Source organism: Echeneis naucrates, chromosome 18 (assembly GCF_900963305.1).
Source record: "Echeneis naucrates chromosome 18, fEcheNa1.1, whole genome shotgun sequence".
In the NCBI taxonomy this organism is placed as follows: domain Eukaryota; kingdom Metazoa; phylum Chordata; class Actinopteri; order Carangiformes; family Echeneidae; genus Echeneis; species Echeneis naucrates.
The window spans coordinates 13,103,502-13,125,663 of NC_042528.1; the positions used below are offsets into that span (position 1 = coordinate 13,103,502).

At 40.4% G+C, this 22,162-nt stretch overlaps 2 protein-coding genes across 3 annotated transcripts; both read right to left on the bottom strand.

Annotated features, from left to right (window-relative positions):
* Positions 1–3,176: 3,176 nt before the first annotated feature.
* Positions 3,177–17,380, bottom strand: spata6l (spermatogenesis associated 6-like). Its single transcript, XM_029526962.1, has 10 exons — positions 17,333–17,380; positions 15,144–15,281; positions 13,605–13,653; positions 11,374–11,415; positions 11,138–11,262; positions 10,437–10,529; positions 10,020–10,265; positions 8,809–8,993; positions 3,504–3,585; positions 3,177–3,242 (listed from the first exon to the last, which is right to left on the bottom strand). Exons 1-10 carry the CDS (start codon positions 17,378–17,380, stop codon positions 3,177–3,179), a joined length of 1,074 nt encoding a protein of 357 aa, XP_029382822.1.
* A 286-nt stretch (positions 17,381–17,666) lies between these two features.
* On the bottom strand, positions 17,667–21,288 carry trmt10a (tRNA methyltransferase 10A). Of its 2 annotated transcripts, none has more exons than XM_029526627.1 (7): positions 20,994–21,288; positions 20,515–20,686; positions 20,357–20,428; positions 20,205–20,279; positions 19,341–19,397; positions 19,134–19,239; positions 17,667–18,299 (listed from the first exon to the last, which is right to left on the bottom strand). In XM_029526627.1, the coding sequence occupies exons 1-7, from the start codon at positions 21,170–21,172 to the stop codon at positions 18,082–18,084; spliced, it is 879 nt and encodes a 292-aa protein (XP_029382487.1). In that variant the 5' UTR covers positions 21,173–21,288; the 3' UTR covers positions 17,667–18,081. The 2 variants fall into 2 exon arrangements, with proteins under 2 accessions (XP_029382487.1, XP_029382486.1); XM_029526626.1 differs by having other exon boundaries at positions 19,341–19,490.
* Positions 21,289–22,162: the final 874 nt, after the last annotated feature.

Here is a 22,162-nt window from a genome sequence, read left to right on the forward strand (position 1 = left end):
TTGCATGCTGGTACTAGTTAGCATCTAATTCCCTCCTGTATTCCCAAAATATTTTATAGGCTACGCATTGTCTTTGTTGAGCCCATCGCTATAGTAATCCATTTCTCCTTTGCTGAGCTTGAGAACGAACGTTTGAACGGAACAAAGGTTTTCAGGGCTGTGATGACTTGCCCTGTCCAAAGTAGAGCCATTCTATATTTTAACTGTTGGCCAACAGACTGCATCATAGCTTGTGTTACTCAGCTCATTAATTTGCCAAGGTTTCAGTAGAGCACCATGTGACACTGGCCCAGATAGAATATGAATGGTTTCACTTACTCACTTTCTCGGCCCACAGCTTGAAGGTAGAAGTGTTTAATGGTGGAACCTACTGAGCTGACCTATCATGGGACCTATGCTGGTAATGCACCATAGTGTACTATTGTTCCCTGGTCATAAACAGAATGCCGGTCACTGACTATTGGTCCATGAATGATAATCAATATCAATTTCTGTAAGTTGAAGTTTAATGGTCTAATTCCAACATCCCTCCAACCTAATGCGTTTCTTATGTTGGCAGAGAATACAAAGCTCAACATCCGAACTCATCCACTATATCAAGCTTCTTGGTGGTTTGTTGCTCAGACTGTCATAGAAATGAAACTGCCAGTCACTTACAGCACAAGACCATAATAAAAGGTATCAGCATCAGCTAATGTTTTAACACTTAGCTGCAAGAGTGATGTGGAAACTTAGCCGCACCCACTGCTCTTGTCAATTCTAGCGAATTGTATATGGTAATTTCAGTGAGAGCACAGATAAAACAGCTGAGATTTCCTTTGCTTATTGTCAAAAACAACAACTACTGTGTCAAAGGCTTATGTTGCAATGTTGTGCAGAACAAAGAAGTTGCAACTGCTCAATAGTACATTATCTTTCAACCTTATCCTTAACCAAGTATCATGTTTTTGTTGTGATAGATCTATGGTCATGGTGTGTTGGAAACTCACAATGTGTCTATTTTTTGATGAATAAGAATGAAATGTTCAATAAAATTATGGTATTTAAAGAGCTCTGTCAGGTTTAGTGTGATTTCACATTCTTGCCTAAGTGTCTTACCTTTAATGCTGATGGGCCTCAGTTTCAGTTTCTACCAAAATGGCCACATTTGAATGATTGTGGGTGAACAAAGAAGATTGATTATATTTCTATAATGATCAGAGACATGCAGACAGCCTTGTATTCACCATTTCTAAAGCACACTATGATGGTATCAACCTATCCCTTTGTGCACATACAGTGTAATTAAAGTACTGAACCAACACTGACTACATTATATGTAACTGCAAGCTAATAAAAGATAGCTGCTTGGTTTCCATGATTTTGGTGTCTGCATTCATATTTATCAAGATTAGAATAATCTCCAATGTTGCATCACAGCTGATGCTATTATATCAGATTTTTTTGAGGATGATTTTCTTATTATTATTTTTCAGAAGATGACAGTATGGGTTGCAATACATTTTGATACTAAACTTTGCAACATGTCATATTTAGAGTTTTGATTTAATGCCAGAAGCAATCAGACATTATAATAACATTTGTTGCATTCTTTTTTGCAGTGGTACAGTGACAACAAAATGCTTGGTAGATTTTTTTTTCTCAAACTGTAAATATAGATCTCACCTGAAGGCTGGATTGCTGTAACTCGTTACTATCTGGATGTCCAAACAAATCTCTGAAAGGCCTTCAGTTGATTCAGAATGCTGCTGTATGAATATTAACAGGAACTAGGAAAAAAGAGATCACATCTCTCCTGTGTTAGCTGCTCTTCATTGTAAAATATAGAGTAGAATTTAAAATCCTTCTGTTAACATATAAAGCTCTTAATGGCCAAGCTCCATCATATCTCAGAGAGCTCATAGTTCCTTACTGTCCTAGTAGGCCACTCCGCTCTGTAGATGGAGGTTTACTTGTGGTTCCTAGAGTCTCTAAGAGTAAATCTGGAGGCAGATCTTCCATCATCGGTCCGGGGGGCGGACTCTTTAGTCATTTTCAAGACCAGGCTTAAAACCTTTCTGTATGACAGAGCTTATAGTTAAAAGGTTCATGGTAAAAGGTTCAAGGTAAAAAGTTCATTTAGTCTTTAGCTATGCTGCTATAGGCCTAGGGGGGAACACTGCACACCTCTCTCCCTCCCTCCCTCTTTCTCTCTCCCAGTTCTAAGCATTTATACTGCATTTACTAACCATGTTTCCCGAAGTCTCTGTCTCTCCCAGCTCCTCTCCTCTCTCTGTCCTCATCCTGCAGGTGGGGAATCATCGCTCCCATATCTTCATGAATTCAGATTCAGCCTACTGACCTTCAGCTGAGGCGTTCTATCACCTACCACTTCCACTGTCTTTGCAGAGAGTAAAGCCCATGCTCATTCCTCTTATTTATAGCATTATATAAAGTATATATATACTTTAGTTAAAAATTGACCAAGCAAACGATCAAAAAAAAAAAAAACTGCTCACTGCCAGCAATGCCTGCACAGGACACCAAAATAGAAATCTGTTTCTGCAGCCATTCTGCAATCTATCACAATGTTCCTGACAAAGCCAATGCTTAATGCCTCAGAGAAATCATGAGCAGCTATTTCTCTGATATACAGCATCAGTTCACACAGCTGTATCGCCGTAGACACAATTTGCTTTTAATAGCCTTCAGGTGATTTAGCTAAGGACTCTGCAATGTCGTCTTGATAGATTAATGATATAGAGTTGTACTGCTTCCAGCATTCCTGCGTTCAACTGAAATATGACAATGAGTCTCATTTCACTGCGGTTTATTTTGCCATGAAAGGAAAGAGAAAGCAAATGACAGGTTACTGGGGGACAGTATCAAGGCTCATTGATGGTTGGGGCGAGTGAAGGTTGGACCGTGTGCTCAGCTCCAACTGAAGGAGCTCAAACTGCTGAAAAAGTTTGTGCTGTTTCTGCTTATAGGGCTGCATGGCCACAGACTGGTCAGGGTATCGATGGAGATGGAGAGACAGGGAGCAGTCTGACATGAAAAAAGGGGGCATTTCAGTTACATGGTAGACATTAATCTTTAGGACTCCAAGATGGCCCAGTGGAGAATAAAATGAAAAGTGAAACTCATGTATAACAGAGAGCAGCTCCACCTCACCTTTCTAGAGCCTAACCGGTTCATCATGGTGGACCTGTAGAGAAGGACCTTCTTGCCAAAACCCTGTCTACCTCTGAAACTGTGGCCTCCTGAAACACAACAACAATGGTGTGAGTAGAATAGAATCCCTCATCTTCCAGTGTTATATCATCAGTCAGAGTTGAGTGGGGGAGTGGCTTGTATCTAGAAGAGTAGCTCACACTCCCATCAGCAAGCTGTCCACAACTGCAGATAACCTAATCTGTGATGAGTGACATCGCAGAGCGTTTTGCAGAAAGCCTTAGCCATGTGACTTAAACACATATCAGTGCTGTTAATATCCAGTTCTGAGACTGGTGCTCTTTACTCACACAGACAAGTCGGTGAATGGCTTTCGGCGTTGTAAGGAGTCCTCGAACACGCTCATTGACTTCCTCCCATTCTCTGTGAGAACTGGGGTCAAAACAAAAACATTACATGAGAAGGCAAATCTAAATCTCATCTACATTCATCCAGCACTAAGATGTTCTAAGTCCATGTTGTATTTACCTTGTTTAACCTTGGATAAGGACCAGGATTCTAGCTCTATGACGATTGGCTAAAATCCAAATTTCCAACAGCTCTTCACTGACAAATGGTAAAATCTAACTTGGATAACTTAGTCATTAATATTTTTGTATACTGTTGATTATATTCTCTTCCTTTGTAATTAAACTTTCTATTGTACCAACCCCAATTATCATGTTCATCTCAATTAAATTGGTTAGCTAGATAATAAAATAGTTCCTGACTTGATGGCTAAGGGATGGCTGGATTTAAATAAAAAATTAATGAATAAAAAACAAAAAATTGTAACAAAAATCATGTTTTATATTTAGTAATAGTATATATGCCATTCATTTATATCAAAAATAATATGATACCAATATTGTACATGAGTGGAAGCTGCTAAACTAAACGGTGTACCTTGCCTAAATATAACATTATAATTATATCATGAGTTTTTTCAAAAACCATAAAACCAAATCCCAGCCCCATGATGATATCATATATCATGACATTTGGGCTGTACTACTGTGATGTTGACCAAACTAATTGTACACTGAATGTCAGAACCTTGTTGAGAGCCTGACCTGATGAGTCTGACTTGCTCTTTAGGAGACCACCACAGTGCTGAAGGATCTTGTCCACAATGGCCCTCAACAGGATTATGGTTTTCTGAAGAACTTGAGTCCTCCACAGGTCTCCTTCCAAACTGTAAGGAAGTAGAAATCAGTCAACTTTTGCCTCTGCGATAAATACCTCACTAATGCCTCTGCAATCCAGTCATCTCAATCATTAATACTACTCTCAGTTTGAGTTACTGAGGCTCATTCAGGGACTATTGATCAGACACATTTCTGAATAATTTAATCTCTGTCAAAATGTATTCATTGGATATTTAAAAGACTGTCAATGACTCTCAGCCTGTGTCCAAAACCACTTCCTCACTCCCTACTCCCTATATGGGGAGATGAATGTAGTGGGGCAATTCTAGGATCAGAGCTTCAGGGATGCTTAGCACTCAGAGTGCTGGCCGGCCAGGCAAGATAAATTTCAGTTTTGTACATTTTAACACAATTTTGGACCATCACTCCGACATTTGTGAAAGAAAAGCATAACGCATTTTGAGGGAACACTGTGACAAAAGTTATTTAAATGCTGAGCTACAGCAAAAGAGGAATGGATTGGAATCAAAAAAGAAACATATAACATAGAAAAGCAGCCTTTATCTCTGAAATTATCTCCATAATAATAATGTAACCCTAAGGTACAATGTTGACTGACCACCTGTAGCGTTTCCTAGCAAGAAAAAACGTCAGCTAACATAGTCAGTGATCTTCGACTCAGTGCAGCAGAAATAAGGACTGGTGATGATAATAATGTGTTGGTATTAAGTGGTAGAGTTAAAGAAATATGTCACATATCGTGGTTAAGGCCAGGTACTTCACACTCTCGAAGGGTTTTGTTAACGCTCTCTGTAGATAAAGCGCTCAGAGACGGCAATAGGGAAAGGTTGGAGGGATGGGGTGGATCAAACCATTTTGGAAGCATGGGGAGGTTCTGCATTTCGTCATCTTATTAAACGTGGACATACAGTGAAAAAAATAAAAGCAAGAAATCTCTTAAATTTTATGGGTGCTAGAGTTCAATTTAGGGGTCCAACAAGGGCTAGAAACGCCTATGTAGTGGACAATATAGTGAACTCATTCACAAAATGAACAATCGCTTTTGACACTACTTTTGGCGCCGTTAATTGCATCATGGCTGTCGCGCAATTAAAACGTAACCAACTCAAGGATGAAGACAGAAAAAATAAAACTTTTCTGTTTACCACTGCATTTTGTGAAAGGCTTTTGATAATCTTGCACTGCGCTGTAATTTTTACTCTCGTATTTGGTCTTCTTTTATTCTATTTTTATTTTCTATTCTCTTGGCTCTTAGGTAGCAGTTTTTAATTGTAACCTAACGTTACTTGAATGTCTGATTATACTGTGTTTTGCACAATGTTAATATTCTGTACATTCATGTAACTAGTACGTTTAATTGCCTTGTTTTTTTTAAATGTGCTATAAAATAAACTATAATGTTCTGCTGTGATCCCCATTTTTGCCGCGAGCGCAATGCATCATGGAATATCTTGCTTGGGTTGATTACTATTGGCTATTCACTGTTTTTCACAATGCATTGTGGGATACTTTGAGTGCACTACATTTTGTCGCAAAACATTAGGACACCACGACAAAATGACAAGCTCCCCATATAGTGCACTGATTAGGGATTAGGGAGTGGTTTTGGACACAACCTCAAGCTGTGTCCGAAACCACTCCTCCTAATCAGTGGCTAACTATCTAAGGGTTAAGGGTTCCCCTGGCCCTAGCAGGAGGTGGCATTGTCAGGCACTTTGTTATTTTCATTTTATTTTTTATTTTTTTTAGGAGTAAGTCTAGTGCTGGGTCTTACACACTGTTTCCCCCCAACAAGAAGGTTGTGGGTTTAGTTCCTGGCCTGGGGCCTTTCTGTGCAGAGTTTGCTTGTTCTCCCTGTGCTTGTGTGGGTTTCCTCCAGGTACTCCGGTTTCCTCCCGCAGTTCAAAGACAGGCATGTATAGATTGATTAGTTACTCTAAATTGTGCGTAGGTATGAATGTTGTTTTCTTTTTAATCTCTGTATGGCTCTATGTGTTGGCCTTGCAATAGACTGGCAACCTGTTCAGGGTGTACCCTGACCTCACCCAGAATGTTGGCTGGAATTGGCTCCAGTACCCCTGGTGACCCTTACAGACAAGCAGTAGAAAATGAGAGCCAGCTGATTTAGCAACTGTGCTACAGCCAAAGATGCTGCTCAGTGAAACTCAGCAAATGTATAAAAAATTGTTTGTCAAAAAAAACCTCCAGGAGTTGACAGAGTTACTTCTGAATTGCTGGCCTGGCCTGAGAAGAGGTACAAGGAGGTAGTAAACAAACACCACCTTCCCCTCCCTCAATATTTGCTAATTAAGTCCCTTTGACAAAACCACTTCACCTCCTATGACTACTGTTCTCACCTGTGTGGGTGTCTGCTGAAACAGGTCAAATGTCCTGTGCGTGTTAAGACACACTTGGATAAGGCACTGGATCAGGTATTTCTCCTCTGACATCTTGGAGGAAAAAAAGTGACACCTATTCCATTAAAACATGTTTTTAAAGTAGGGCCACATCTAATAAACTCTATAGCGTTAGGTCTATTTATAGCTAGGTTTATTTTGTAATTTGTGTTAATTCCTGTTGTGGTTCATCGCTTCGCGTCAAGTTCCTTTGTTCTGTTTCCCGCCAATAATCTCCACACTCGTGTCCACCTGTATTTACACCCATGGGTTACGCACATTCCTTTGCCAGATTGTCATTGTTACCTACATGTGCTTTGTGCTCTTGCGTTTGTTCTTTGTGAAATGCTAAGTGTATGACCTTTTTTGTCTCACTGGGTTTTAGAACTCTGCCTTGCCCTCTTCTGATTTGTTTGCCTGTTTTTTGGACTGCATTCTTGTGTATGACCATGCCTGCTCTTCAGTAAAGATTCTTGGAACTTAGACCATTTTGTGTTTGTGTCTTCTCTTTGTGATTGAGTCTACTGGTAGTCTTTGGCCCTGTCACTCATGTTCTACAGGCACAGGCTATTGCATTGAACTGAAAAATGGATTACTGCAGAAGTACATTTTTTTATTGTGATTGCTTACCTTTGTTGTGTGATTTTTATTGAAGAGAATTAATAATAATGAATGGAGTTAGTGAATGTAAATAATATGTAACCAACTATTGGATAAAGATTTACTTCTGCCAGTTGGTGTGAATGTCACTAAAACAAAAAAGAGGGACAGTGAGCTACTAAAAATAAAGAGTTTACAGCTCTTCACAGAAACAGGATTGTCAAAACAGCAGTATAATAATGATGACACTGTTCATAAGCAGTCATGGGAAGGTTTTTTCAGACAGTAAAAACCTTGCAGCTTTTTGTAATGATTTTGTACCTGTGGATGCAGGCCCAAGTGAAAGTGAAGATGCTGCAGCCAAGTACTGCCTACCAACTCCTGGCCATGAAGACGGCGTCTAAAGACAGATGAATGTTACAGTAGGTAAGGCTGCCATGAGATGTTGGTGGCTTCAGTTTTTGCAGACTATAGACATCAGACATGATCTCGTTGATGAGAGTTAGATTTGACTCAATTGCCAGTGAAAACGTGAGCTTGGGTAAGTCAACTCTTCTTGGATATCCTCAAGTTGTATGAGAAACATCTGTGAACTGCCATTTTCAAGTCTCTCCACAGATGTTTTATAAGGTCAAGTGACTTTTACTGAGAGTAGCTTTTGTTGAGACTCATTGAGAGGGGACTGAGAGATGGTCATCTGTCCAGTCCCTTATTACTCAGTATGGGGAAAGAGATTGAGGCTGACGTGCTCCTGAGAAGCTTTAATGGTGATTACATACCTTTATCCTTTATGATGCCTCATTATCTGTCATCATTCTAACTCGTGGTGCAGTTGTTGTTTTTCATTCATTCATTTTCTACCGCTTATCCATTCCCAGGTCAATTTAGAGAATTAACCCAAACATGAAATCTTTGGACAGTGGGAGGAAACTGGAGTACCCAGAGGGAACCCACGCAGGCATGGGGAGAAAATGCAAACTCCACATCGAAAGGCGCCTAGCCTGGGAAATGAACTCACAACCTTCTTATTTAGGGGCAACAATGCTAACCACTATACCACCATGCTGCCAAGAGTGAGATACTAAAACTGAAATATGTTTCAGGCTGTTTTTACTGCTGTGCCGTCCATTCTGGACACACTTTTCAATCACACGACACATCACACACACACACACACACACACACACACACACACACGCCCTAATGTGTCCCCTGCCTCAAGGTCTATTTTCTTGTGCAGAGTCTTGTGGCCCTTGCTGGTCTAAGCAGTTTAAATAACAATAGTTGAGTCCCTCAAAAGGAAGGTAAATAGCTTTCTCCAGAAGTGGATGGGCTTTCCAAGCAGCTTCAACAGCGCAGCATTGTATGGGACAAACAACACCTAGCAGCTTCCGTTCAGTGGACTCAAGGAGGAGTTAATGGTGGCTCGCATGTGGGAAGTCCTCCAGTACAGGGACTCCAAGGACGCTAAAGTGTCTGCAGCCGGCATTGCGGTAAGGACAGGAAGGAAGTGGAGAGCGGAGAAGCCAGTGGAGATGTCACAGTCACGCCTAACGGCATTGGTCGGCTCTGTGGCAATGTGGAAGAACCCATTGACTAAGCCAATGAGAGGAACTGCGCCAAGTACCAGGAACTGCTGGAGGAGCACAGGGGCAGAGGATGGTAAACATTCCATGAGCCCATAGAAGTTGGCTGTAGAGGATTTGCTGGACAATTTTTCTGCAAGGTCTTCACTCGGATGGGTATCACAGGAGCAAAGAAGAGCAATACTGAATTTGTTAGTGAGGCTACAGAAAAAGCCACTAAGTGGCTTTGGTTAAAGAAGGCTGATCTGTGGGTAGCTGCTGGGACTCAAGGCGGGCCCTGATTAACCCTGGCTGGGTTGCCTGGGCGAGGGTATGTGTGGTAAGACCTGAAACACCTCCTGATCCCAGGTCACAACACTGATGATACATCACAGTGCATCCTGGAGACGTTTCTTGAAGAGATAGAATAAAGGTTTAAGCCTCTTCAGCATTGGCTTTACTTTACTGAACAGAGTCTATGTCCACATTTACAGGCAGTCTATTTTGAGTACAAGTCATACACCTACTCAGTTTAGGGTCAGGTCGGATAGTGTGTCCTCTCCTCAATCCTGCATGCACGGATATCTAAGCTACAACCTGATGCCTACTTGTGGTTTATGTTAGATAGATGAACCTGTTGGTTGAGATGGATTCACAGAAAGCAGACTGGCATTTGGCTGTCACGTTTGAACACAGACAGGTGAATTAATGCCTCTGTGACCCATTAATTCAAGTAACAAGTGCTTTAAGAGATAAATAGGCTCATATACAGATATGTGGTCATATGGAAAACTGATTGGGAGCTGAGTCCTTAGACCAATCTGGGGTTTGTTAAACTTGCATGATTCATGATCATATTTATCATGGATCACTGAATGTAGGATTTGTGGTAGAAGTCTGTATCATCTTCTGCTGATTTTAAAGTTATCCACCTCAGATAACATTAAAGTTGTTCAGACTCATTGTGGCATAGTTAGAGTTGACTCAGTAGTAAAACATCTCACAACACAGTCGAGCAGCAGTTATATAGGAGCTCTTGTCTGCCCTCTGCTGCCTGTAAATGATTTTTTTTTTTAAATAAAAATGTCAGTTCTTACAGGCTGGGAGCTGCTGGCTGTGTCTATGAGGGCTAGGTGAGTGTGAGCTGAGTCCAGGCTGAGCCGGGCCAGATGTTGGGTGTTTCCAGCTCTCAGTGGGGACAGGGACTGGGATCTGGCATTGCTGCATCTCTCTCTGTCCATCCTACCACCTTGTCTCCTCAGAAGGGTTTGAGGTTGATTCCTCTGAGGGGAAGAGATCCTGGGTTTGCTGGAGCACTTTGTCTTCCTCCTCATCACTGCCCTCTGGATACAAAACAGCATAACGTTTAGCTTGAAGAGATCTTTCTTTTATTTGAATCATCATTTTGATTCTTGTATTTCTGTATGCTGCTCAACATGCTATAACCTGAGAAATTATGCAGTTTATGATTCATTACCAACATTTTGAGCCAGATATTATGGTATAATTTTTACCAAGGGCTTGTTTGGGTATATGTTGATTTCTGCATCAGGTGAACACTCAATGATAGTAGTTTTAGTGGAGAATTCCAGCCGTGGAGCAATACCCTGAAAGGAACACATGAAACTGCAAAGTTCAACACAGACGCTTGGTCATCACTTTTTGGTCCAGAAGATGTAATTACAACCAAAATATGATATTTTCAAAGTGCAGATCCCACTGTGACATAAAGATGATTACATACATAAACCTACCTACTCACATTGTGATTTCAGTGCAATGTCTGTGTGACTAAGGCAGTGACCTTCTGCTCATTTGCACTATTGCATATTACGCATGTTATATGTTGTTAATGCTATGCTGTGTTATGAGTATTGTATATTTTTGACTAGTATATTTTATCCTGTATTTTGGGAGATTCCACAGACAAATGTCCACCAAAGTCATATCAAGTCAATCACTGTTACAGTGACTATGACAGTATATATTCGTTTCAGGAAAGGTCTTAAAATGAACAAAATGAACAAAAGTAAAACTATATAAAGTATAAGCAAAGTATAAACCTTTAATGAATGTGTGCTGGTGCTGGCTTCATGTGAAAAAGCTACACATAGTAAGTTTAAGTCACATGGTGAATATAGACTACAAATTGAACACTATAGACACATTAGATAAATAGGCACTATATGGTGTTGTTTTAAAGGGATGGACCCACTGGAAAGTGAGGTGCTCGGGTCATCAGGATCTCCTGGTCCACTCCAGAGAAGGACGGGACCAGTTTAGGCTCAGGGAACAAGAACTGTCGAGCATCTTCCTCAAAGCAGGCCAGAGTTTCCTCTCCTAATAGCACACACACAGAAATACATTCTGATATTCCGGTTGGATCTATTAGTGGACAATGTGAAGCTTCTCCAACTCTATAGTGAACAAAGAACGGAAAAACTGACTCACTTGGAGGGCCCAACTGCACCAGCTCCACTTTGACCATCTCATCTGAAAAGACAGAAATCTAGAGTATCATCTTCACAACACATTCCTACAGTTTTGCATATTTATCCTTACTACTGTTGTTATTTGTATTTTACAAAGTACAACCCTATATTTTATATTAACCCAGTTTGAATCCCGGCTGGTGAGATTCTGTTCTGTCACTCTGCCTCTGTCTGATTCACCATTTCCTGTCTCTCTGTACTACACTATCAAATAAAAGGCATAAAAATCAGCTACTGTGGCTATGTTTAAATAAGAAATGGAAGATGGTTGTGACTTTAAATTTCCTATGGATGTGAATGTGAAAGTGAATTGTTTTTCTCTTGTCTCTCACTGGTGACCTGTCCAAAGTGTACAACACCCTGGCCAAATATCAACCAGGATTGACTCCAGCCCACCCATACAACCTGCCCACAGCCCTGCACAGACAAGCGTTATACTGAACTAGAAAATTCCAGGGAAATTTTCAAGTGCCGCGGGACCCATTGCCCGGACGAGCAACCCACGTACCGTCCTGCTTTCGAAAGCCTTCCTGATGAAAATTTGGTTCGGAGAACTGATTGAGCTTGATTCAATGAGTGCGTCTGTATATTTGCCCCTGATTTTGTCTGTGTATATCTGTGAGTGCGTGTCTATATCTGTCTCTGTCTGTGTCTGTGTATATGTGTGAGTGTGTCTGTATATCTGTCTGTGTGTGCGTCTCTATATCTCTGTATGTGTCTTTGGAGAAGAAATCATTCAAAGTGATGGCCATAGCCAACAGACAGAGTGAGATGAGACCAGCATGACAATTGATCTATGATTGTGTAGTATGCGTAGGAGCTATCATAAAGCCTGTTGTCACAAACAGAGTTCAAAGTCTTGTGACCCGTTTAAACTTTGAATGGCGTTTCTGTGACAAAGTATGACGAAGCAGTGAGGCTCCAAAGTGAGGTGGGTTTGATCCACACCAACAGCTGCACACAGACCTGAGCTGAGGGACCTGCGGTTGCCACGGTGATTTGAGAATTCGCTCAGGTCAGAGCTCAGACTCTCCCCAAAAGTCTCCAAAAAGTGGCTTTTGACCACCTCCCGCTCTACTGCGAATTGCGAGCAAACCGTAGCTCCGGTCCGAAAAGCGAAAACACCGTGAGAGACAGAAGAGTCGGCAGATTCCGACAGTCTTTATTTGAATGAAAAATTCCTTAAAATGAGCGTGTAGGGACAGTGTGAAGACAGACCGAGATTGTTTTGAGGAAAACCTTGATTTGCATTACGGTCAATTGGGGCAAATTAAATAAAAAAAAATTTAGCGAGGAGCTGAGCTCTGAAAGTGACATTTTATGAATCCCAAGACCTGTGTCTACGTTTTACCAAAAAATGATTGGTCTCCTTTGTACGGTTTGGCCGTGAGCTCGAGTTAAAAATGAAAATGTCGGTTACTTCTTCACTCTGCTCTCACTCTAGTTAACGAGCGGCTCCACTCTAACTTTGAGGAAAAAGTGATTCGGACTGCTCCTTTGAGGGCTTGTAGTTTGCAAAGTATACTGTTTAGGAGAAAACATAATGTTTTCTCGATGTTGTGGGAAGAGCACAAGATTTCCTCCGTTTTAAAGTTTCAATGACATTTCTAGGTGCAGGTATGACAGAGCTACGCGACTGAGAAAATAGGTTAATTTTTGTGGCGATTTTTCGTCGGCTCCCATTCATTCTGTATGGAAAATTTCGGCTGGTTTTTTTGGGAATAACTTTGGGAAAAATCGGAAAATCTACTCGCCAGAATTTAGCACACTATTCCCAATCGAGCCACACGTTTTGATATATATATTGTTGGGGTTCGTCCAGCCGTACGACCCGCATTAATTGCCGAAAATCTGACGGAATAATAAGTATGGAGAAGATTAAGTAGTGTCTCGTGCTTTGCACAGAGTGAGCTAAAGCCCGTGGCACTAAATAAGGCCCGGGGACATAACTGAGTGGTAGAGCACACCTTGCATGCAGAGACCCCAGGTTCAAGCCAGATTGCAAACCAGTGGTAGACTCATGCCAGTCCCAAGGCCAGTTAAATGGGGAGGGTTGTGACAGGAAGGGCATCCAGTATAAAAACTGTGGCCATATCAGTCATGCAAGTCATGGACTGGACTTGCTGTGGCAACCCAAAATATGGGAAAAAGCTGAAAGAAAAAATAAATTTTGAATGAAAGATAACTTACGCTCGAGCATTACAGCAATGTCTCCAGGATCAACTGCATCCCTGAAAATCTGGAGACAAATACATTTCCTTCTTTCACAAACATAATCAGCATATTTCCAGGAGTTGATACAGTCATATAGAGTTTATGTATCTAGATGAAATCACTAATTGCAGACAGGTCTCAGTGGACTTGATTTCGTAATACCTGGCAGTCCTGTGTTGGACTTCACAAATGACTGCAGTGTTATTTCCACAACTTCAACATTGGGTGCACCTGTGGAAACTTCACCACCAACTGGCAGAGGCCCTAGATGGGCATTGCCACAGGCTGTATAATCTTGGTGATCCTGTTTATTGCTGCATTTAACCTTCTTGTTAAGTCATCAGAGAAGCTGTGCCAGGGTGCAGTGCTATTATGTGGCATCCAGCAGATACAGATTAGAGCATTCATGGAAGGTCTCACCATCACAGCAAACTCAGTACCTGAGGGGAGATGGATCTTGGAGGACCTGCTTGGACACCAACAGGGCAAAGATGGAGTTTAACTTTGTTTTGGAGTTTTAAACTTTGTTTTGAGGAAGGGGCAGGTGCAGGACCAGTTTCATTTTAAGATCAAAGATACCATCATCCCAACAGTTCAGGAGAGGCTGGTTCTTCGCTTAGGGAAGTGGTACTCCAAAGCATAAGAGTGTGAGAGAGATGCTGACCCAAACAGACACCTGGATGAAGTCTCTGACATCTGGAGCATGGAAGGACATCGGGTTGAGTTCCTGTTGTGTTCTGTCCATGATGTCCTGCCTACTCCATCAAACCTCCATACATGGGGGGAAGCAGAGAGCCCCAAGCACAAGCTCTGTGGAGAGTTGGAAAACCTCAAGCATGTCCTCTCATTGAGCCAGTCAAGCTTGGCAGACGGGAAATTCCAATGGCATCACAATAAAATACTTATGGAATTGGCAAATGGTGTGGCAGAGGCACAGAAAAAACAGAAACAACAATGATCAGATGGACACCACATTGTCCAGTTCATCAAATCAGGACAGAGAAGCAATGGGATCCTGGCCTCAGTGAACAACTGGGAGATCTGAGCAGACCTGAAAAAGTGGCTAAAATTCCCAGAGAAAATAGCCCAGACAAGCCTTAGACCAGATATTGTTCTCTGGCCTTTAAGTACTGAACAGGTGGTGCTCATAGAGCTAACAGTACCTGGGAAGAGAGGATGGAGTAGCTGAAGGTCCAGTTTAGAGTTGGGTGGTGGCCAGGAGGGGCAGATCTTGGAGACTGGAGAGATTATGTGGGCTTGAATCGATTAAACACCAGTAAGTGTGGTGCCCACCTGAAGATTTACCCAACTCTCCCACCCAACTCTCTTGCCCAGTGCTGTTATGGGGCCAAGTACTCCAGACAGTGCCTTAAGAGAAGGACGAAAGGAGAGTGATGTGGCTGGTCCACAGATGGCGCAGGGCGGGGTTATTGATACCTTTAAAACAGCACCACATCTCATGTATTATGTTTTCAGATATGTTTCTGAACCAGATGGATGAATTCAATGACTTGCCTTTTCAAAGGTCATCTTCTCATGAAACAGCAGAGGGAAGACAGCAGACAGACACTGAGACTGGCAGTACTGGTCCATGAAGTATATGCTGAGGTAGATATCATCTTTAGCTGACAGGTGAACCCCAGGACAGGAAACCTGAGAAAGATGGAGGAACATAAGTTTAAGGTTAAAAAAGGGGGATATCACTTTTTATTTTGCTTAAAAAGTCAGGTGAAAACATTAGAAGTTGAGTTTTCAATGAGCTTATGGAGCCATCATCAGTTAGTTAGTTGAATGAATCAGTTAATATTGTCTTTGTGACATGTATGTTTTTGATATTCACAGTGAAGACCCCTGACCTTAATTGATAATCTTGTCATTCAAACCCAAGTTTTTCCAACCGAAAACTCTGCCTTGAAGCGGGACATAATATTCTGTTCATTTAATTTTATGCTTGCAAGGAGCACCTGTAACAAAACAATTTTCCTTTGAGGATAAATAAAGTATTCTGATTTGTATTTAGGAGGAGTTGGGACAGAAGATGACATCTGAGTGGTTTTTTAAATCTTAATATAAATGGAAGTGCTCTCTGTCCCCGTGATTCAGCTTTAATTAAAGTGCTGACAGGAGCTATTTTCAATAGGATGTAACCATTTTGTTGCTCAGTAGCCACATAATTAGGAGCACCAGAGCTGTGTCTGAAATGATAAGCATTTTTTTGTTACTTCCTTTAGTAGATAATGGATAATTAAATTCAATAAAAATCAGTAAATTAAGATTTTGTAAACTTACAACCATGCTGCCCATTAGTAACAGCACCATTTTTGGACTTATGAAAAATTATGCATTGCATTTTAAGCTTCTTAGCAGAAAACAGTCATGGGAGTGGTGGAGTGATTTGCAGCATGACCAACTGCTGACCTTTATTAGATTTGATTACACAGTTTTCTCAAACTGCTGGCTGAAATTATTTTGTAATGTAATAAATATTTACAATAATAGGCTGATACACATTCGCTTTCTGTCCTTGCCTCACTAGACTTTTCATTTGTCATTTTGATAATGTTAAAATGTCCAAGGGCCTACAATCCTTAGTTCTATTTTCTGAATCCTAAGTATGCAACTTAAATATTCATGCACCGGTCGGGAAAATAATAATAATAATAATAATAACAATAATTTATGATTACAAAAAATTTATAATTTATTCAAATGGCAGTATATTACCCAAATATAAACCAGCCAGTTGTGAACTGCTCTTGAGAAAATAATACCTTTCTTTCACATCTTGAGAGTTATATAATATGAAGAACAACTTGCAGGTAATACCTAAAACTGCTATGAAGCTGATCTTTAACTCAGCTTATTTTAATCAGTGACTTCAAGTTGTCTACAAACAGTTGAGTTCAAAACATGCAAAACTGGCTCTGGTATTTTCACATAAGATTGTTTGATAATTATAATTTGTGTCACATCAAGAGGCACATAAGTTAGATCAATTGAAAAATCAAATCAAAATCCTGAGAAATTTCCCTGTAATTGAAGTGGTTCAAGTATTCATTCCATATGAACGTGTCTCCCTTCAAATGGAAAATTATCATTAATGTTTCTCACTGTAAACAGCGTACTGGATGTTAATTGTATGGCTGTTCCAAGTGACATTCAGATACTTAAAGCTTACTCCCTCTGATTTTAACTACAAAGCTGAGTAATCTAACCACATCAAATCAAATCAGATTTATTTGTATAGCGCAAAATCATAACAATGTTACATCAAGGCACTTTACATATAGAGCAGGTCTAGACCAAACTCTTTATAAATTTATTTAAAGAGACCCAACAGATCCCCCGATGAGCAAGCACTTGGCAACAGTGGCAAGGAAAAACTTCCTTTAAGAGGCAGAAACCCGCCTCGACTGGTTGGGTAGAGAGAGTGAGAAAGAGAGGGCCCTTTAATGAATTCCTTTCGTTTAATGACTCACCTGCTAGACAGCGAGGCAAAGAATTGGCACATTTAACACGCCCATTGTATAATATATGCCAAAGTATAGAGCGACCCTAGATGCTTCCCACGCCATGGTACGTCCGGCCTGAACAAAGGCGTGTGTTTGCTGCGTGAACAGCTAAATAAAAATCTGTAGCAGAACGCGTCCTTCTCGCAGCGGGTGAGTTCAGGAATTCTTAGAAAACATCATGGCAAATCTTACCGCTCTTAGCTTTATCTCAGCCACCACTTTCAGCGCTTTTCGAGCCATAGTTTCCTTCTCTGCGTTTAAAACAAGCCAGCTGCAGCACCGGTTCAATACAACCAACTCTTCTCCAGCTCCGCGTCACCTCAGATGTGTTACCATAGATACTGCAACTTCCGGGATTTGTTGCCGGGGCAATCTGCGCTTCCGTCTCCATTCAGGTAATTCACACAATTTATTTTTATTTGGATTTAACTGTAATCTTATATAAAATATTTTCTAATATTTCAAAATATTGCCTAATTGTATTGTCACTCTTCACAACAATTCACAAGCAAAACTTAGGACTCCATTGTTGCCCAATGATGACCAGCATTTGACCAGGTGCAGCTCTGTGTCTTTGGCTCTCTTTATTTTGCTCATATCTAATAATATTTCAAGACCTCCTTAAATCTTTTCTGATAAATAAATCCATTTGGCACAAGTCCGACAGCTTCAGCTCCAAAAAAGAAGTAAGCCTTGTCTTCTTAAATATAATCTCAACTATATACTCTGCCAAGAACTATAGCAAATTAGAAACTTTCAATCTATATCAGCAGTCTATCTAAGAACAAAATAATGAGTACAAAGGAACATTTTCAATAAATATCTAGTTAAAAGGAAAAAAAAGTATTAATTTTTTTATATTCAGAAAGGCAGGAGCAAAAAATTCTGAACAGAACTTTAGCATCAATAAATCAAAACAGTTTCAATTAATTCCAATGGAATCAGACATTAGTTTGGAGTTGTCCATTTGGGCTGTGTGTTGTGTTCTTTTTCATTTGCGCTGGTGTGTCGGGGTCAGAGTCTGAATCTTCCTCCTCTTTTTCTGGAACTGTTGCACCATCCTTGCCAACGGCCACGGCTCCTTTCCTCTGAGGTAGGACGGTGAAGAAAGCCTCCTGCCAGCTGCTCTTCTCCAGATATGCCAAGATTATCTCAAATACTGCAGCAAGGATAAAAACACTGAGCTCACAGGGTTTTATTTCATGAGTCTTACTTTTTTTTTTTTTGCTTTGCTAAGTATCCTGGCTGTTATGTTTTCTTTGTTTAATAAACTCAATAAATTTCACGTACTCAGTTATAGCATAGAAACACTATGGGTGGAAAGTTGTGTTATGACTTTGCAGTTTGTTAGTTTGATGTTTTGTTTGTTTTTTAATTCTGACATTTTAACTCTTGGCCTTACTAAGATCGCTATTTGAGAACACCATGGTGTAAATAAAGATGATGTACTCTTACTTGTGTGCTTTTGTAAAGGCTAAGACAATCTTATAGGGGCCACAGACATTTCAGCCTAGCATTTTGACCCTCTTGCTAATATTGTATAGGTCCCAATTTTGGCCACCAAAACAGTCCTGATCCTGGAATTCTGGACATCTGATGGTGAGCTGTGGTATGCTGATGAACATGTTAGAAGGAGACTCTTTAAATCCTGAAAGTTGTGAGTTGAAGCCTTCATAGATGATAAGCTGTCTACACATTAAAGTTTGGTTTTTGTTAAAGTCTCACTCATCCTCACACCTGCTGCCTGATACATCTATAGACTGACAGGTACCATGGTAACCAGATAAACAATGTTATTCACCTCACCTATCAGTTATGATTTGGTGATGTAATGATAGTTATAGCTGATCAATATGCTTGTATATGTCAAAGTGGATTCTAACAAACTTGAAAGATGTTGACAATCTAAACCAGCGCAAACCAGAACACATTAAAGCTATTTATTTAATGGTTTGAAACTGCTCCCGTGCACTGAACCGATACATGTACTCACCATGGTTCACTGCCAGAACCTTCCGACTGTTCATCTTGACAAAGCTGCTGAGAGGAAGCTGAGCGTGATGAATCCCCAGCTCTTTTGCCCTCTCAAAGGTAATCCCCTGCAAAGCACGGAAAACTGAGCAACTCAAACAATGATGCAGAACATCATTATGGTCCAACTCCAATATCATATTTAGCAACACTGAACTGAAACACAAACCTTATGATGATTGTGGTCCACTAGGCCTCCGATCACATACGCCCTTTTTTGGTCCAGCTCCTCGAGAACATTGGGAGAGTCTGATGTTAAGTAGATCAGATCTTCTTTAGCTACAATTTCACTGTAGTGCTCTGTTTTAATGGTGATGTCCTGCACACAGACAGGTAAGCGATGCACTTAGATATATGGTTCTAGCCCAAGTCTATACATAAATTTCATCACATAATCCCAACAGGGAAACATCTGCTTGTTCCTAAATTCAATCTGCAGCCTGATAAAACCCCAAACATACAGATGGAGCTTCACTGCCATGGCAAAGACCCTGCAATTACAATATATGGACAGAGGTGTCAGCGACGCTAATAAAAGACAGAACTCTGAGAGCATATACTGATTTTATTTATATTTTATTCTGTTCACTACAATTTAATTATCCTAGTTATTTCAATTCCTCCGTAAAAATGTAATCACATTAGTCATTTTGTGTTTTGTGACTAGAACTTTCATTCCAAATGTTTTTAACAGGGGATTCTATCAAATGGAAGAGAGCCTTAAATTGTAGATACAGCTGGCAACAAAGAAAGTTGGGCTTTCAAAAAGGAAAAGAAAAAAAAAGTGAAAATAGTTACCTCTTTTATTAATCCATGGACACTTTCTAGGTCCAGATGCTAGTGTTCTTTGTATACCAGAGTTTACAAATTTGTATACCAGTTTACTCTGGTATACAAATCATGAAATTTTGGATTTTGACTATGCCAGGCTGTACAGGGAGGATGGTTTTCTTTGGAAAATGATTTTATTGCCAATTAAATTTCTTTTGATGAACTAACAGATTAACTGACAGAGTGTTGCTTCTTTACTTACCTTCCAGTTTACCCATCCTTTGTCCTTTTCATCCATGCTCTGTTTAAGCTGACCCCCCAGGCTTGTAAGATAAAACTGGAGAAGTGACAGCTGTCAATCCACAGACAGGAATGTACCTTGACTTGTCCATTTGTTGAACAGGAGCCACTTACCTGCACAGGATGTATTGCTCGTCTGTTCTCAGCATAACAGCGCTGGATCTGTTTGTGAAGCTTCCGGACATCCTGCAACAACAACACCAGAGGTCCAGAATGGCCTCATCTCATATCTCTGAGTGTGCACAAATCAGGCCCCTCCCAGAGCTGCTTACCTTAATCAGCATGAGGCTGTCAAAGCTGCAGTCCACCACCAGCCTAAGGGAACTGGGCGTCACCTCTTTGCGTGGACGTTTCCTCGCACTCAGGTTGTCTCCTCCTTCCTCCTCTGGTTGATAATTCTGCCTTTGGAAGCGACGTTGCTGCTTCCTGTCTTTCCGTCTCTGCCTGCAGTGAAAAAATGTCATCTACTGCAAGTGGGCCTGATATGACATCAAACTGCAGACTCCCACATTGTTTAACTCATTCAAAAATATAAGTCACCTTAGCCAGAAACCCAAATGGTAACTGTTCAATTTAAAATGAGCAGTGAGCTATAGATTGACAGATGAATGGGATTTGGCATTAAACTGCTGCTGTGATAGTGATTTAAAAGCCCAAAGGTATGACAGGCTATATAAACAGAAACTGTCATCACGCCTCTGAAGCTAAATGCCTTGATGACTGTGACAAGGATGAGAAACACTTGACTTACTTCCGCAGCTCCCTCTCCTCCTCCCACTTCTGCTGCTTCAGGAGCTTCTTCCTTTGCCTTTTGGACAGAGTCTGGTTTTCTGCTGCAGCTTCTCCATTACTGCTCACCGTCTTCTCTTTAACTAAGCTATCGTTGTGATGCTGGGTTATAGCCTCAGCCTTCACACCATCATAAGCCATCAGTGGAAGGCACAATCGACTGCTGCTCTGCTGTTAGCTAGTTTAAAGGCGCCTCATCGGTCTGATACCCAAACAGGAGGAAAATAAAGTAAACAAGCTACTCAATTCAGCAACTCTTCCACATGTACGTAACGTTGGCGCAGATTTGACGTCATTTAACCGCGCCAGATGAGTTCATGACTATCGGAAATATGAGTCTGACCCACGTAGAGAACAGTGACCTCCACAGCTGGTCCGATTCTAGCACACATTCTAAGTCACAAAACAACATTTAATAGTATCCAATGTCAAATCCCATTAAGTGATAAAAAGCCAGTGAGCTGGCCCTCACCTTTGAACAGAATATTATTTTCAATATAAATAACATACATTCATACGCAAAGCAACAAATAATTTGTAAATTATTGGGAATGTTACAACTTTTTGTTGTTGTTATTATCTTAAATTTGGTGCTGTGCTATTAATGGTCTTTCTAGTCATTATTTCCTCCTACATTGCTATTATGCATTTTATGTCACCTGTTCAAAATTGGCAATAGTAAGGAATAATTAGATGTCTGATTTGACTTGTCAAAGAGGTCATAAGATTTACGAGTTCCATTCCATTCCCTTGAATGATGTGTAACTATCTCTGAAAGATCAATTTAATATCATCTAATATCTGCTTTAATGCATAAGTGAACATTGTCATGTTGTTCTTCTGCTCCCTAGTAGCCCTTCATTGCTTAATGTAGCTCTTTGTAATTTCATATTAGTGTACCAATTTAATCTCATATAGATGTAGCCCGGTCTAAAATCATAGAGGGCATCAAATAAATAAAACAGCATTTATAGTTGAATAATACAAAAAGTTCATATTTTAATATTAAAAGTTCATAATATTAAAATAGGTTAAAATATGTAATGGGAAATGCATAAATATATGTACAGTTTAACATGTTAAATATGGTTAAAAAGAGTTAAACTATGTTCCTTTAAAATCCATTGAGGG